Genomic DNA, 17,983 nt, shown 5'->3' on the forward strand with positions numbered 1-17,983 from the left:
AAGAAAAAACTGAGACCCCAGAGATATGTGGGAAAAGGATATTAACTAGACTGTTGGAAGGTAATTCTCCATGGGACTCTCCACTTTTGCATGTCTTGTGAGTTAGTCAATGACTGCCTTTGTTTCACAGTATTATTGCCAGGATGTCTATATAGCTATAGTCTCTCCTTCCAGATCAAAAGGCAGATATGCTTAATGTACATTAGAAAAGATTTGGGTATCATTGGCCTTCTTGCTGTCACTTTGTGGGAACTGTACCTCAGGGAACCAGAGCAAAAATGCTAACATTCTAGTTTTTGCTATTAGTAATAAACTGTCCTTTGTCTCTGGTCTTGTGTCTTCTAACAGTATCCATTAAACTGTGAAAGCTAACTTGTTCGACTGAATGCAGGGGAAAATCTCAGCTCCTTCACAGTTCTTGACACAGATAATTCACAACTAAACAAATAGGGAAAAGTTCAGTCTCATCAGCATTTTAAATTACTGCAATTTAAAGCAAAGGATATTTCTTAGCTACAAATTTAGCAAAGATGTAAAAACAGTATATCTGGAGAAATAAAAATTAAACAAGTATACTCTTACAGAGTCAACAGGAAACTTTGTATATGTGGATGACTGTTCATTACTAGTTACTTACATAATACATCCAAGTAAGAGAAAAAAGCTAGTTTGTTTTATAGCACAAAATATTAAAATCTTATTTTCTTCAGGGGAAGGAAGTTACTTGTTGAGTGTAGATAATAATTTTATATTTGTATTGTGTAATATGTATATATCATATTATATAGATATTACATCATGAGAACTGCCTGGCTAAGGGGCTAAGCCCAAACTTGCCTGCTATGAACAGAACTAGTCACTGTTAGGGAGAGTCTTTGAGGAATATGAGATGAAGAACACAGGGAAAGATGAGGACAGAATGACAAAGGATCTATCTAGGTGAAATCAAAGAAAAGACAGACATAGGGAATTCCCCAGTGGTCCAGGTCCAGTGGGTAAGACTCTGCGTTTTCACTGCTGTGGGTGTGGGTTCAATCCCTCGTCAGGAAACTAAGATCCCACAAGCCGCACGGTGCGGGCAAAAAAAAAAGACAGACATAGCATAGGAAGATGAAGAATCAACTAGAAGTCCCTATACATTTTGCAGTAAGGCAATTAGGGAAGATAAGAGGGGAAAATGACTAAGATAAATTTCAACCTTGGACCACTGTACCTAAGGCTACCTCTTCTGTAAGTAGCTTATAGACACCTCTAAGGAGGATATTGAGTAAGAAAGCTAAGGAATACAAACAAAACTCTAGTTGGGCAGCTATTATAGCTGAAAGTCAAAGAGGGAGAATTTCTGTGAGTCACATATAAGCTTAATTTTGATCTATACGAAGAACCACATTCAACATATTCATATAAAGAAAACAGGAAACATTTTCTTTGGATTAGCTGCATGTGTTGTATAAATTCTAAAGGCAGGGGACTTCCCTGACGGTCCAGTGGTTAATATTCTGTGCCTCCACTGCAAGGGGCATGGGTTCGATCCCTGGTCGGGGAACTAAGATCCCGCATGCCAAAAAATAAAAATAAAAAATAAAATAAAATAAATAAATTCTAAAGGCAACTGCATATATAAATACTTGAGACCTCTGTGTAGTAATAAAACATTTTATCTGCTATACATCCAAGATCAAATAAATTAAGTTATCAAACAATATAATCATTTTATAAAATAAAAAATTTACTCCCATTGCAATTTAAGTAGAAAGTAGCTCTGGGAAAGGGAAACACTGCTACTGAATAAACTGACAGAACAGGAGACATTCTCCAACTATGAATACTTAATCAAAGAAAAGAAAAATGTCTATGTACTTACTTTATTAACAGCAAAGGCAGTAATGATATCAGATTCCTTATGAATAATTCTTGCTTTACCTCCAGGATATCCCGAATCTGCTTCTATCTAAATGGAGGGAAAGAAAATACAAAAATACAGTGATTTTAGTAAATGAAAAAACATAATATATGTGTCTTTCATTTAATACTTGCATAAATTAAGAAACTTTTCAGATATTTCAAATCCAAAGGTACTATTTTACATGTTACTTATTTCTAAAACAAAATTTGGCAAGAGGAATTTACATCTTTTCAAATTTGCTTTTTCACATATAAAAAGATAATTGATATACAACTTCATTAACTGCTTATGTTCTTAAGCTGCAATAAGTTAACTTTAAGACATTCTAATTATTAACGTTAAGATAAGTTTACCGCGTTTCTTAGTATTATAATCCTTTGATAATATTTTAAATATTTTAATATTAAAAGGTCAGAAGGTAAATATCTTAGGTTTTGCAGACCAGTAAAGAATTATGTTGCATATTCTTTTTTAAAACAACCTTTCAAAAATATAAAAACCATTCTTAGCTCATGGCCTACAGAAAAACAAGTAGGACACAGTCAGCTGAATATATTTTACTGACTCTTTGTCTAAAATAACTTTTAATTTATAAAAGAAACCTGAAATCCAGAAAGGCATAGTAATTTGCCCAAGTCAGTAATCATTTTAATAGCTGAATAAACCATAATTCAATATACTTTAGACAAGGGAAATATATTTGACCTTTTGCTTACCCCACAGAAGGCATATACACCTTTCAACTCAGAAGAGAGTACTGTATAAAATCAACATTTACTAAAATAAACAGAGGTAAAATGAAGAGGCAATTGTTAAGAGTTGGAGATGTTACTTAATGTACTATTTTGTTTCATTTTATTTTATCCTCTCTAACCTTCAACCTTTAAAATGAATTATTATAAAATGTTTCACAACTCATTGTGCAGTGAAGAAGTTATTAATTTGAAATCAGAAAACAAATTAACTTCCTGGAAAATTTAGATAAAATATCACCAATCCCCATCCACTGTTTGACCACAGAACTGAGTAGGGTGAGCAGTATTTTTAAAAATGGCAACTAAGATGACAGTTCATTTGCAAAGCTGAAAGGGACATAATATAATCAAACCAAAATAACCATATGCAATCAAAACTTATAGTCACTGGATGTAAAGATGTCAAATATACTCTAATCTTAAATGCAACTGGATAACAAACATGAAAGTATTTCACTGCTCGTACCAGCATTTTAGTTGATTTGAGGGTTAACTTCTTTTCTAAATAAAGTCTTAGTTCTGGTTGAGGCCCATCATCCAGTAAGAATGTCTAAGTCAAATTCTGTAATTTCATGACCAAAATCCCAACTTAACCACCTACCTGCCTGGTATCTAAAGTACACTAAGTGTCCACTACTGGGTTTTGAAGAAATTGGAAATAAAGACAAATGATATTTCCGTGGAATAGAGGGATATGCTATTTGCTGGTAATGAATGGGTGGGTGGAAAATTTCAGTTTCACCGGCAGCACTTCTTCGAACTTTACACTCACGGAGAGGAAAGCATTAACTTCAAAAAAGCTTCTTCAGTGTGGGAATACATTCCTGTCCTTTCATTATCTAGATTTACTAAAACATTGTTTCTTAATAGTGCGGTCCCAAGAAGACCTGCATGAGAATCAATTAAAAGGGGTGGGGTGGGGTAGGAGGAATGGTGTTTGGCATCAAGAGTTTATGCATATTTAATTTTGAGTACAATCATAAGTTGTAGGAGATGAATTTGGAGAAGTAGGCAGAGTTTAGTTTGCACAGGGCCTTAAAAGCCATAATAAAGAATTCAGATTTTATTTTAAGGTTAGAAAACCACTGGAGGGTTTTGATAATTCTGGATGCTCTGGGGCAAAACATAAAGGGCGTGAGACTGGTTGCCAGGAAACTAGTTAAGAGGCATTAGGATAAATTTTGCCAATGGGTTGAGACTGCAGTAGTGAGAAAAAGAGAGGAAGCAAGGGTGACTCCCAGTTTTCAGACCATTCTCAAAAAATGATACTGAGACAAAAGTGAAGGAAAGAATAGGTTTAGGTTGGGATTAGGGGAAAACAGAAAATTCTATATTTTGACACTGAGGGGGAGGTAACTACTAGATTATATATGCAAGTCTGGACTTCATGAAGTGAGCAGGGCTGGAGAGAATTAAGAATTATCAGCCAATGGATGATATTTAAGCCATCAGATAACCCAAAGAGAAAGTAAAGATAGAAAGAGAAAAGGTTAGAGAACTAAGTCCTGGAGCACCCAACATGCCAAAGATAGGAAAAAAAAGACTGGTCATTTCAGGAGTGGGAAACAGCAATGGGAAAGATAAATACTGACAGTGAATAAACTGAAAGAACAAGAAACATTCTCCAACTATGAACTTAATAATCAAAGATGATGTTATGGGAACCAAGTGAAATAAAGAGTTTCAAAAAAGTAGCTGGGATCAACACTACCAAAGAACACTGAAAAGTTGAATTTAAAAAGACAGAGAATTGACTACTGAAACTAGTGTAGACATACACTATAGGACAATCTCAGTGGAGAGGGCTGGAGATAATACTTAACTAGGTTAGAGAAACACGTGACATCTCGTGAACAGGGTAGGAAGCCCACTGGGGAAGGTTCACAGGGGCATTCCACTGAGTTGATAATGTTTTATTTCTGAAGCTCGGTAGTTCCTACATGGTATTTGCAATACTACTCTTTAAGTCTTCTTGAATGACTTTACAGGCAACTCTGTAATTGAATTTTCCCAGGTAAAGGCTTAGAGAAATCAGGCAATAGATTCTCAAAGGCAGATTTTTTGGTTTTCATTTTAAAGTAAGACAATAAAATATATTTGCTTATCTTGAGAATAATTTGAGAGGTAAAAATTTATCATGGAGGTGAGATGAATAAATACTGAAGCAAAGTCCTTGGGGAGGTAAGAGCAGACAGGATCAGTGCACAGGTGGAAGATCTGGCTTTGGATAAAAGAGTGACAGTGACATCTACTGTGAGAGAAGGCAGAACAAAACATCTGTACATAGAGCAGAAGTTAGATTTGGTGGTGGGACAATATGGTGGGCTAAATCTCTGCTGACTGTACTTATTTTGACAGCAAAACAAGGTCATCCACAGAAAGTAGTAAAGAAATACTGGAAGTTTGAGGTAAGAGGGAAAAAGTGGGGAGAATGGAAAAGAGAATGAAGAAACAATTATGATGGTGGAATAGTTTAATTTGGGATTGTGGCTATAAATTTTAAATAAGGCAAGCCCCCATGGTTTGTGCTTTTTCTTCATCCATGTTCAGCTATTTGGGTGCAGACACAGAGTAGACAGAGAGCTAGGTTTAAACAGGTTTGGGAATTTTCAAGGCAAGTACAGTGTAGAGAGAACAGGGCAAAAATGCTGAGGTTTGCAGGGGACTGATCATAATGATGGATCATGGAATCTAAGCTGGGAAAGAAAGGAACTGGGGACATGAAACAGGCAAATAAAAATACATAACTCACATGTGCTACAAACACTGAAAGTCATATGACATAAAATAAGAGTTAAAAAAATCAAAATGGGGAGAGGAGCTTCAAGATGGCGGAGGAGTAAGACGTGGAGATCACCTTCCTCCCCACAAATACATCAGAAATACATCTACATGTGGAACAACTTCTACAGAACACCTACTGAACGCTGGCAGAAGACCTCAGACCTCCCAAAAGGCAAGAAACTCCCCACATACCTGGGTAGGGCAAAAGAAAAAAGAAAAAACAGAGACAAAAGAATAGGGAAGGGACCTGCACCAGTGGGAGGGAGCTGTGAAGGAGGAAAGGTTTCCACACACTAGGAAGGCCCTTCGCGGGCGGAGACTGCAGGTGGCGGACGGGGGAAGCTTCGGAGCCATGGAGGAGAGCGCAGCAACGGGGGTGCGGAGGACAAAGCAGAGAGATCCCTGCACAGAGGACCGGTGCCGACCAGCACTCACCAGCCCGAGAGGCTTGTCTGCTCACCTGCTGGGGCGGGTGGGGGCTGGAGCTCAGGCTCGGGCTTCGGAGGTCAGATCCCAGGGAGAGGACTGGGGTTGGCTGCGTGAACACAGCCTGAAGGGGCTAGTGCGCCACGGCTAGCTGGAAGGGAGTCCGGGAAAAAGTCTAGAGCTGCCGAAGAGGCAAGAGACTTTTTCTTGCCTCTTTGATTCCTGGTGTGCGAGGAGAGGGGATTCAGAGCGCCGCTTAAAGGAGCTCCAGAGACAGCGTGAGCCACGGCTATCAGCGCGAACCCCAGAGACGGGCATGAGATGCTAAGGCTGCTGCTGCAGACACCAAGAAGCCTGTGTGCAAGCACAGGTCACTCTCCACACCTCCCCTCCCAGGAGCCTGTGCAGCTCGCCACTACCAGGGCCCCGTGATAAGGGACAACTTCCCTGGGAGAACACACGGTGCGCCTCAGGCTGGTGCAACGTCACGCCGGCCTCTGCTGCCGCAGGCTCACCCCGCAGTCCATACCCCTCCCTCCCCCTGGCCTGAGTGAGCCAGAGCCCCCGAATCAGCTGCTCCTTTAACCCTGTCCTGTCTGAGCCAAGAACAGACGTCCTCAGGCGACCTACACGCAGAGGCGGGACCAAATCCAAAACTGAACCCCAGGAGCTGTGCGAACAAAGAAGAGAAAGGGAAATTTCTCCAAGCAGCGCATTAAATCTCCACAATCAACTTGATGTGCCTGCATCTGTGGAACACTTGAATAGACAACGAATCATCCCAAATTGAGGAGATGGACTTTGGGAGCAACAATATATATATATTTTCCCCCTTTTCTCTTTTTGTGAGAGTGTATGCGTATGCTTCTGTGTGTGATTTTGTCTGTATAGCTTTGTTTTTACCATTTGTCCTAGGGTTCAGTCTGTACTTTTTTTTTTTTTTTTTTTTAGTATAGTTCTTAGTGCTTGTTATCACTAGTGGATTTGTTTTTTTGGTTTCGTAGCTCTCTTCTTTCCTTCTTTTTCTTAATTCCTTTAAAAAATTTTTAAATAATAATTTTGTATTTTAAAAACTTTATTTTATTCTTTCTTTTTTTTCTCACTTTTATTCTGAGCCGTGTGGATGAAAAGCTCTTGGTGCTCTAGCCAGGCATCAGGGCTGTGCCTCTGAGGTGGGAGAGCCGAATTCAGAACACTGGTCCGCAAGAGACCTCCCAGCTCCACGTATTATCAAACGGCAAAAATCTCCCAGAGACCTCCATCTCAACGCCAAGACCCAGCTCCTCTCAACAACCAGTAAGCTACAGTGCTGGACACCCTATGCCAAACAACTAGCAAGACAGGAACACAACACAACCCATTACCAGAGAGGCTGCCTAAAATCATAATGAGGCCACAGACACCCCAAAACACAACACCAGACGTGGACCTGCCCACCAGAAAGACAAGATTCAGCCTCATCCACGAGAACACAGGCATTACTCCCCTCCACCAGGAAGCCTACACAACCCACTGAACCAACCTTAGCCACTGGGGGCAGACACCAAAAACAACAGGAACAACGAACCTGCAGCCTGCGAAAAGGAGACCCCAAACACAGTAAGCTAAGCAAAATGAGAAGACAGAGAAACACACAGCAGATGAAGGAGGAAGGTAAAAACCCACCAGACCTAACAAATGAAGAAGAAATAGGCAGTCTACCTGAAAAATAATTCAGAATAATGATAGTAAAGATGATCCAAAATCTTGGAAGTAGATGGAGGAAATGCAAGAAACGTTTAACAAGGACCTAGAAGAACTAAAGAGCAAACAAACAGTGATGAACAACACAAAAAATGAAATTAAAAACTCTCTAGAAGGGATCAATAGCAGAATAACTGAGGCAGAAGAACGGATAAGTGACCTGGAAGATAAAGTAGTGGAAATAACTACTGCAGAGCAGAATAAAGAAAAAACAATGAAAAGAATTGAGGACAGTCTCAGAGACCTCTGGAACAACATTAAACGCACCAACATTCGAATTACAGGGGTCCCAGAAGAAGAAGAGAAAAAGAAATGGACTGAGAAAATATTTGAAGAGATTATAATTGAAAACTTCCCTAATATGGGAAAGGCAATAATTAATCAAGTCCTGGAAGCACAGAGAGTCCCATACAGGATAAATCCAAGGAGAAACACACCAAGACACATACTAATCAAACTATCAAAAATTAAATACAAAGGAAAAATATTAAAAGCAGCAAGGGAAAAACAACAAATAACACACAAGGGAATCCCCATAAGGTTAACAGCTGATCTTTCAGCAGAAACTCTGCAAGCCAGAAGGGAGTGGCAGGACATATTTAAAGTGATGAAGGGGAAAAACCTACAACCAAGATTACTCTACCCAGCAAGGATCTCGTTCAGATTTGACGGAGAAATTACAACCTTTACAGACAAGCAAAAGCTGAGAGAATTCAGCCCTACCAAACCAGCTCTACAACAAATGTTAAAGTAACTCCTCTAGGCAGGAAACACAAGAGAAGGAAAAGACCTACAATAACAAACCCAAAACAATTAAGAAAATGGTAATAGGAACATACATATCGATAATTACCTTAAATGTAAATGGATTAAATGCTCCAACCAAAAGACATAGACTGGCTGAATGGATACAAAAACAAGACCCGTATATATGCTGTCTACAAGAGACCCACTTCAGACCTAGGGACACATACAGATAAAGTGAGGGGACAGAAAAATATATTCCATGAAAATGGAAATCAAAAGAAAGCTGGAGTAGCAATTCTCATATCAGACAAAATAGACTTTAACACAAAGACTATTACAAGAGGAAAAAGAAGGACACTACATAATGATCAAGGGATCAATCCAAGAAGAAGATGTAGCAATTGTAAATATTTATGCACCCAACATAGGAGCACCTCAATACATAAGGCAAATACTAACAGGCATAAAAGGGGAAATCGACAGTAACATAATCATAGTAGGTGACTTTAACACCCACTTTCACCAATGGACAGATAATCCAAAATGAAAATAAATAAGGAAACACAAGCTTTAAATGCTACATTAAACAAGATGGACTTAATTGATATTTATAGGACATTCCATCCAAAAACAACAGAATACACTTTCTTCTCAAGTGCTCATGGAACATTCTCCAGGATAGATCATATCTTGGGACACAAATCAAGCCTTGGTAAATTTAAGAAAAGTGAAATCGTATCAAGTATCTTTTCCGACCACAACGCTATGAGACTAGATATCAATTACAGGAAAAAATCTGTAAAAAATACAAACACATGGAGGTTAAACAATACGCTACTTAATAACCAAGAGATCACTAAAGAAATCAAAGAGGAAATGAAAAAATACCTAGAAACAAAGGACAATGAAAACACGACGACCCAAAACCTATGGGATACAGCAAAAGCAGTTCTAAGAGGGAAGTTTATAGTAATACAATCCTACCTTAAGAAACAAGAAACATCTCAAATAAACAACCTAACCTTACACCTAAAGGAATTAGAGAAAGAAGAACAAAAAAACCCCAAAGTTAGCAGAATGAAAGAAATCATAAAGATCAGATCAGAAATAAATGAAAAAGAAATGAAGGAAATGATAGGAAAGATCAATAAAACTAAAAGCTGGTTCTTTGAGAAGATAAACAAAATTGATAAACCATTAGCCAGACTCATCAAGAAAAAAAGGGAGAAGACTCAAATCAATAGAATTAGAAATGAAAAAGAAGTAACAACTGACACTGCAGAAATACAAAGGATCATAAGAGATTACTACAAGCAACTATATGCCAAGAAAATGTACAACTTGGAAGAAATGGACAAATTCTTAGAAATGCTCAAACTTCCGAGACTGAAACAGGAAGAAACAGAAAATATGAACAGACCAATCACAAGCACTGAAACTGAAACTGTGATTAAAAATCTTCCAACAAACAAAAGCGCAGGAACACACGGCTTCACAGGCAAATTCTATCAAACATTTAGAGAAGAGCTAACACCTATCTTTCTCAAACTCTTCCAAAATACAGCAGAGGGAGAAACACTGCCAAACTCATTCTACGAGGCCACCATCACCCTGATACCAAAACCAGACAAAAATGTCACAAAGAAAGAAAACTACAGGCCAATATCACTGATGAACACAGATGCAAAAATCCTCAACAAAATACTAGCAAACAGAATCAACAGCACATTAAAAGGATCATACACCATGATCAAGTGGGGTTTATCCCAGGAATGCAAGGATTCTTCAGTATACGCAAATCAATCAATGTGATACACAATATTAACAAACTGAAGGAGAAAAACCATATGATCATCTCAATAGATGCAGAGAAAGCTTTCGACAAAATTCAACACCCATTTATGATAAAAACCCTCCAGAAAGTGGGCATAGAGGGACTCTACCTCAACATAATAAAGGCCATATATGACAAACCCACAGCCAACATCATCCTCAATGGTGAAAAACTGAAACCATTTCCACTAAGATCAGGAACAAGACAAGGTTGCCCACCCTCACCACTATTATTCAACATAGTTTTGGAAGTTTTAGCCACAGCAATCAGAAAAGAAAAAGAAATAAAAGGAATCCAAATTGGAAAAGAAGAAGTAAAGCTGTCACTGTTTTCAGATGACATGATACTATACATAGAGAATCCTAAAGATGCTACCAGAAAACTACTAGAGCTAATCAATGAATTTGGTAAAGTAGCAGGATACAAAATTAATGCACAGAAATCTCTTGCATTCCTATACACTAATGATGAAAAATCTGAAAGTGAAATTAAGAAAACACTCCCATTTACCATGGCAACAAAAAGAATAAAATATCTAGGAATAAACCTACGTAAGGAGACAAAAGACCTGTATGCAGAAAATTATAAGACACTGATGAAAGAAATTAAAGATGATACAAACAGGTGGAGAGATATACCATGTTCTCAGATAGGAAGAATCAACGTTGTGAAAATGACTATACTACCCAAAGCAATCTAAAGATTCAATGCAATCCCTATCAAACTGCCACTGGCATTTTTCACAGAACTAGAACAAAAAATTTCACAATTTGTATGGAAACAGAAAAGACCCCGAATAGCCAAAGCAATCTTGAGAAAGAAAAACGGAGCTGGAGGAATCAGGCTCCCGGACTTCAGACTACACTACAAAGCTACAGTAATCAAGACAGTATGGTACTGGCACAAAAACAGAAATATAGATCAATGGAACAGGATAGAAAGCCCAGAGATAAACCCACACACATATGGGCACCTTATCTTTGATAAAAGAGGCAAGAATATACAGTGGGGAAAAGACAGCCTCTTCAATAAGTGGTGCTGGGAAAACTGGACAGCTACATGTAAAAGAATGAAATTAGAACACTCCATAACACCATACACAAAAATCAACTCCAAATGGATTAAAGGCCTAAATGTAAGGCCAGACACTATCAAACTCTTAGAGGAAAACATAGGCAGAACACTCTATGACATAAATCACAGCAAGATCCTTTTTGACCCACCTCCTAGAGAAATGAAAATAAGAACAAAAATAAACAAATGGGACCTAATGAAGCTTAAAAGCTTTTGCACAGCAAAGGAAACCATAAACAAGATGAAAAGACAACCCTCAGAATGGGAGAAAATATTTGCAAATGAAGCAACTGACAAAGGATTAATCTCCAAAATTTACAAGCAGCTCATGCAGCTCAATATTAAAAAAACAAACAACCCAATCCAAAAATGGGCAGAAGAACTAAATAGACATTTCTGCAAAGAAGATATACAGATTGCCAACAAACACATGAAAGGATGCTCAGTATCACTAATCATTAGAGAAATGCAAATCAAAACTACAATGAGATATCATCTCATACCAGTCAGAATGGCCATCATCAAAAAATCTACAAACAATAAATGTTGGAGAGGGTGTGGAGAAAAGGGAACCCTTTTGCACTTTGTTGGGAATGTAAAGTGATACAGCCACTATGGAGAACAGTATGGAGGTTCCTTAAAAAACTAAAAATAGAACTACCATACGACCCAGCAATCCCACTACTGGGCATATACCCTGAGAAAACCATAATTCAAAAAGATTCTTGTACCACTATGTTCATTGCAGCTCTATTTACAACAGCCAGGACATGGAAGCAACCTAAGTGTCCATCAACAGATGAATGGATAAAGAAGATGCGGCACATATATGCAATGGAATATTACTCAGCCATAAAAGGAAACGAAATTGAGTTATTTGTAGTGAGGTGCACGGTCCTCGAGTCTGTCATACAGAGTGAAGTCAGAATGAGAAAAACAAATACTGTATGCTAACACATATATATGGAATCTAAAACAAACGAACAGAAAATGGTCATGAAGGACCTAGGGGCAAGACGGGAATAAAGACATAGACCTAGTAGAGAATGGACTTGAGGATACGGGGAGGGGGAAGGGTAAGCTGGCACAAAGTGAGAGAGTGGCATGGACATCTATACAGTACCAAATGTAAAACAGATAGCTAGTGGGAAGCAGCCACATAGCACAGGGAGATCAGCTCGGTGCTTTGTGGCCACCTGGGGGCGTGGGATGGGCAGGGTGGGAGGGAGGGAGATGCAGGAGGGGGGAGATGTGTGTGTGTATAGCTGATTCACTTTGTTGTAGAGCAGAAACTAACACACCATTGTAGAGCAATTATACTCCAATAAAGATGTTAAAAAAAAATCACAATGACTATGGTCTTAAAGGTCTTCTTAATATAAGGTTTCAAGTCATGCTTATAAAATGTGATTGGGCTGGATAAATAAGGGAAAAGAATCCAAATATGAATGCTAAGTGAGTTTTTATGAGATTAAGCAGATAAAAAAAGTAAACAGGGTGACTGGGGTTGACATGTATACACTGATGTGTATAAAATTGATGACTAATAAGAACCTGCTGTATAAAAAAATAAATAAAATAAAATTCAAAAATTAAAAAAAAAAGTAAACAAATAATTACCATATGAGCCAGCAATTCCACTTCAAGGTAAATACACAAAGAACTGAAAGCAGAGCCTGGAACAGATATTTGTATACCAATGTTCTCAGCAGTACTACCCACAATAGTCAAAAGATTGATACAACCCAAATGCCCATTAATAGCTGAATGGATAAACGAAATGCTATATATACATAATGGAATATTATTTAACCTTGAAAAGAAAGGAAATTCTGAAACATGCTATGAAATGGATGAACCTTGAAGGTGTTACACTAAATGAAATAAGCCAGTCAGAAAAGTACAAATATTGTACGATTCCACTTATATAGGTACCTAGGGTAGTAAAATTCATAGACAGAAAGTAAAATGGTAATTGGCTGGGGCTGGCGGGGGAGGAGTGGCAGAAATTGAGAACTACTGTTTAATGGGTAAAGAGTTTCAGTTTAGGGAGATGAAAAAGTTCTGGGGACGGATGGTAGTGATGGTTGCACAACCATGTGAATGTACTTAATGTCACTGTATACTTAAAATGATTAAACTGATAAATTTTATACATATATTTTACCACAATTTTTAAAAAAAGAAATTTTATGCGGAAACTGATCTGAATAGTGTCTGGGTTCCACAAAGCTTCCCTTACGAGTGAAGGAGGGAAAAGTACTAACAGACTAACTCCAGGATTCTACTACTATTTCAATTAAAGCAGCAGCATGTTTAAAACTATCAACTCTCATTTTACATTATTAGTAAATAAGACTTCAAGGGTGGAATGAGCTCAGTGTCACAGAACAGGTCTATAGAAAAGCTGTACTCCAGGTCTCATTAGTTGTTTTCAGTTACTAAGACTTTCTACAATATAAAGCTGTATGCCTGGAGTACTTCAGCACTACTCTAATGATATAATAAAACAAACATGAAGATGAGATCTAAAGACTATCAAAGGCATACTAGAAGGAAATGGGAAGCAATCAGATGAATATAAAAGGACACCAATACCCAAAGTATTAGGGAATATAAATATTAAGAAATAATTTTGTTTTCAAGATTATAGCAGAGAAATGAGAGGTAATATCATCATAGATTCTACTGTATATTAAAAGGATAAGGGAATATTATGCATAACTTTACACCGATAAATATGACAACGGAAATGAAGCAAATTTCTTGAAAGGTATGGACTACCAAAAGCTCACTCAAGAAGAAACAGAAAACCTGAACTGCCCTATATCTGTTCAAGAAACTGAAGTTGTAGATTTAAAAACTCCAGGCCCAGATAATTTCTCTGGTGAATTCTACCAAACACTTAAAGAAGAAATAATACTGATTCTACACAAATTCTTCCAAACAATTAAAAAGGAGAGAACATTTTCCAACTCACTCTGTGAGGCCAACATTTGTTAAAAACAAAACAAAACAAAACACACACACACACACGAAAAAAAAAAAGATAAAACAAAAAACCCAAAAACATTAAAAGAAACTAAAAAACAGTGTCTTTTGTAAACATAGGTACAAAAATTCTTAACAAAAATTTTAACAGATCAAATCTAATAATATATAAAAAATATAACACATCATGACCATATGGTTCTTTCCCTGGGAATGCAAAGTTGATTTAACATCAAACAAAGCCATCAATCTATTTAGCCATATTAACAGACTAAAAGCAGAAAAACCATATGATCATCTCAACAGGAGAAAAAAAAAAAAGCATTTGACAAATTCCAACATCCATGCCTGATTAAAAACTCCCAACAACCTGAAAAAAGAAAGAAACTTCTTCAATCTTATGAAGGGCATCTATAAAAACCTTACAGATAACATCATACTTGATGACAAAAGACTGCATGCTTTCCCCCCAAGATCAGGAACAAGATAAAAATGTCTGTTTTCACCATTTCTATTCAATACTAGACTGGAAGTTCTAGTCAGTGCAGTAAGATAGTAGGGTATTAGCATAAAGATAAACAAATAGATCAATGGTCCAAATTAGAGTCCAGAAATAAACTTCCAGATATATGTTAATTGACTTTTTAAAAGAGAGAAAGGCAATGCAGTGGAGGAAAGGATAATCAAAGTGGTGGGACAACTGATACACAGATTTTTTTTAAAAAGTAACTATAATACATACTTCACACCGTCTTAAAAAATTAACTGAAACTGGGTCATAGGCCTAACTATGACTATAAAACATCAACAAAGCAGGAGAAAATCTTTGTGACGTTAGGTTAGGCAAAATTCTTATAGAGAGAAAATCCATACACAGAACAAATTTTGATGAGGTCCAATGTATCAATTAAGAACTTCTGCAGTTTAAAAGAACTTGTAAAGAGAATGAAAAGACAAGAAATCATCTAAGAGGAAATATTTTAAAATCACATATCTGATTTGTATTTAAAATACATAAGGAACTGTTGAAACTCAACTAAGAAAACATACAACCTTATAAAAAACAGACACAACATCTGAAAAGACACTTCAACCAAAAAGTTACACAAATGGCAAATAAGCACATGATTAAGATGCTTAATGCAAATTAAATCCATAACAAACTACCACTACACATCTACTAGAATGGCTAAAATAAAAAGGCTGACCATACTAAGTGTTGGTGAGAATGTTAAGCAACTGATTTCATATACTGTCGCTGAGAATGTAAAATGGTACAATGGAAAATACTTAAGCAGTTCCTTAAAAAGTTAACCATACACCTACACTATGATTCAGTCGTTCCATTCCTAGGCATCTACACAAGAGAAATGAAAGCATATGCTCATACAAAGAAACCTGTGCCTGAATATGATAAGTAGTCTTATTTGAAATAGCCCCAAAATGGTAACAGCTCAAGTGTTCATCAACAGGTAAATGGACAAACTGTGGTATAGCCATACAATGAATACACCTCAGTGATAAAAAGGAATGAACTACTGAAATATACAATATGGAAGAATCTCAAAATAATTATGCTAAGAGAAAGGACACAGGGAAAAAAAGACATACTGTATGATTCTATTTACATAAAATTCAAGAAAATGCAAACTAATCAGTAATGTCAGGAAGCAAATTGGTAGTTGCCTGAGAGAAAGAGGGCAAAGGTAGGAAGGGAGAAGCAAGGAAGGAATTAACGTTTTGAGGTTGATGGATATATTCATTATCTTGATTGTGATGATGGCTTCACCAATGTATACATATGTCAAAGTTGACCAAACTCTACACTTTAATAAATATGTGCAGTTACTTTAAGTCAGGTATACCTAACAAACCTGTTTAAAATAAAACTGTAGCAGATGGCTTGGAAAATTCTGGCCAAAAATGGTTACGATGTTAACCAAACAGAATGACTGCCTTTTGATGTAGTGTGATGACTACAGAAATACAACATTCTGATTATTAACATTTTATAAAATCTGTCAAAAGAAAAGTCTTAGGATAAGAATTCATGATAATGTATAGACTATAATAATTAATGATTACCCAGGCAAAGAATATTGTTAACTGATTAAAAGTCTGAATTACATTCCCTCAAAACTTCTGAAGGCCATTAGAAATTTCCAAAGTATGGACAGCATATATTTACTTTGCCAAAGTTTTAGTTACAATATACACTTTATATCAAATCAGTCTTTTTAAATTAATTGCATAGAATCCTTTGGGAAAGAAAAAGAAGTGGGAATTAGTAGCCTTAAAAAAAATATTTTGAGAAATCATTCCCCTAAAAATTACTCTGCTGAGATTGTCTTAAAATAAGAATATGAAACATATAAATTAAATACCAACCTACTGTAAGTTGTATTTGAATGTTTGATCACAGAACATCTGGGAGTTATTTTATGATTGTACAAATTCTCATCCTTTCTGCTCTTATTCTCAAGTACTCTGAGTACTTACTATGCATAAGGCAATGTGCTATATGCTACTGGTACCAGTAAAACAAAGGCTACATAATAGTACTTGATATATTTCAAGTAATTTACATCATAGGAGAGAATTTTAACTTCAAAAGTGATACTCGCAGAAACAGAACAATACTACTATACTTCTATAATACCTACTGTAATTACATTTTATTAAGAACCTTAGTTTTATTTACTCAGAAAAATCTGCAGCCAAAACAGGATACATTCAACTCCCTTTAAAACTGCATTGTCTTAATAACAAAACAGAAACAATTTTTATGACTGCAACATTTAACTTGTTAAAAAAAGAATAATGTGAGGGAATAGTAATTTAATTGCATTGGAAACAAAGTCCAGTCCAAAACTAAAATGCAAACACTTCGTTTTTCTTGTTAAAGAATGCAATTTCTAATTTCAGTTGAATGATATTTTGTACCTTATTGATGTTTGGCTCCTCCATCATAGAATTTTTGATGGTTTCACAGCTGTCCTCTAATGACTTCATCAAGAAAGAATAACCACATGACAAAGAGTAAGGATGAGACGTAACATGCAAAATACTGGGGATATTTTTTTAAATTTTATTTTTAACTAAATTTACTAAAAAACAACACTGGACTGAGTTATTATTTTTTAAATTTCATATATTTTAAAAGAAGCATGTGTGGGGATGCATGATTGGGGGTTGGGGAAAACTTAATCCCTCAGAACTCCTTAACTATCACTATAAATTTTATTCTATTTCTTAAGAAATTTTTACCCACTGAACTCATTTGAAACGTTGACATTAAAGCAAGATTGAGCCCAAAGTACTTTATACTACGAATTTCAGAGCTACTAGTGCCAGAGTACTATCAACTGAAAACTAAACTCAAATTGTTCTCTTACACACTATTACGTCTTGTCTCCATTATGATACCTCATTTCTCAAGGAAGACCTCCTGATTAGAAAATTTTTGATTCCTAGGTTTCTAATTCTCTCCTTCTCTTGATTTAGCCAGAAACAGTCAATAAAATGCTTGGAGACACATATCATTTTTAAAAGCGGATATTAGCACTTGTTAAAGAAAGAGATGGTTCAAGATCTTTAGTTCTCAGAAAATGAAAAAAAACAGAAAAAGGAATTGGGGATAAAAATGACAGCTGTCAAGCATTTTTTTTTGTTGGTTATGATTCAGATATAGTCTATTTGCAGCTATCTATACTTTACTTCCAA

The 17,983-nt window shown here is 36.4% G+C and overlaps 1 protein-coding gene across 5 annotated transcripts in view; it reads right to left on the minus strand.

The window, feature by feature from the left end:
- The window catches only part of DMXL1 (Dmx like 1), a 131,347-nt gene that overhangs the window by 27,293 nt on the left and 86,071 nt on the right, over positions 1–17,983 (minus strand). For 4 of the 5 annotated variants that reach the window (XR_014261907.1, XM_082455706.1, XM_082455704.1 and 1 more), the window contains 2 exons: positions 17,204–17,266; positions 1,865–1,951 (listed from right to left, as the gene is read on the minus strand). Coding sequence is in view for 4 of the 5 variants with exons in the window: in XM_082455706.1 (XP_082311832.1) it covers positions 1,865–1,951; positions 17,204–17,266 (150 nt within the window). In the remaining variant the exon portion in view is untranslated. The remainder of the gene's footprint in view (positions 1–1,864; positions 1,952–17,203; positions 17,267–17,983) is intronic. The other variant, XM_082455705.1, reaches the window with a different exon arrangement.

The sequence above is a fragment of the Balaenoptera physalus genome (assembly GCF_965194825.1).
Source record: "Balaenoptera physalus genome assembly, chromosome: 3".
Lineage (NCBI taxonomy): Eukaryota > Metazoa > Chordata > Mammalia > Artiodactyla > Balaenopteridae > Balaenoptera > Balaenoptera physalus.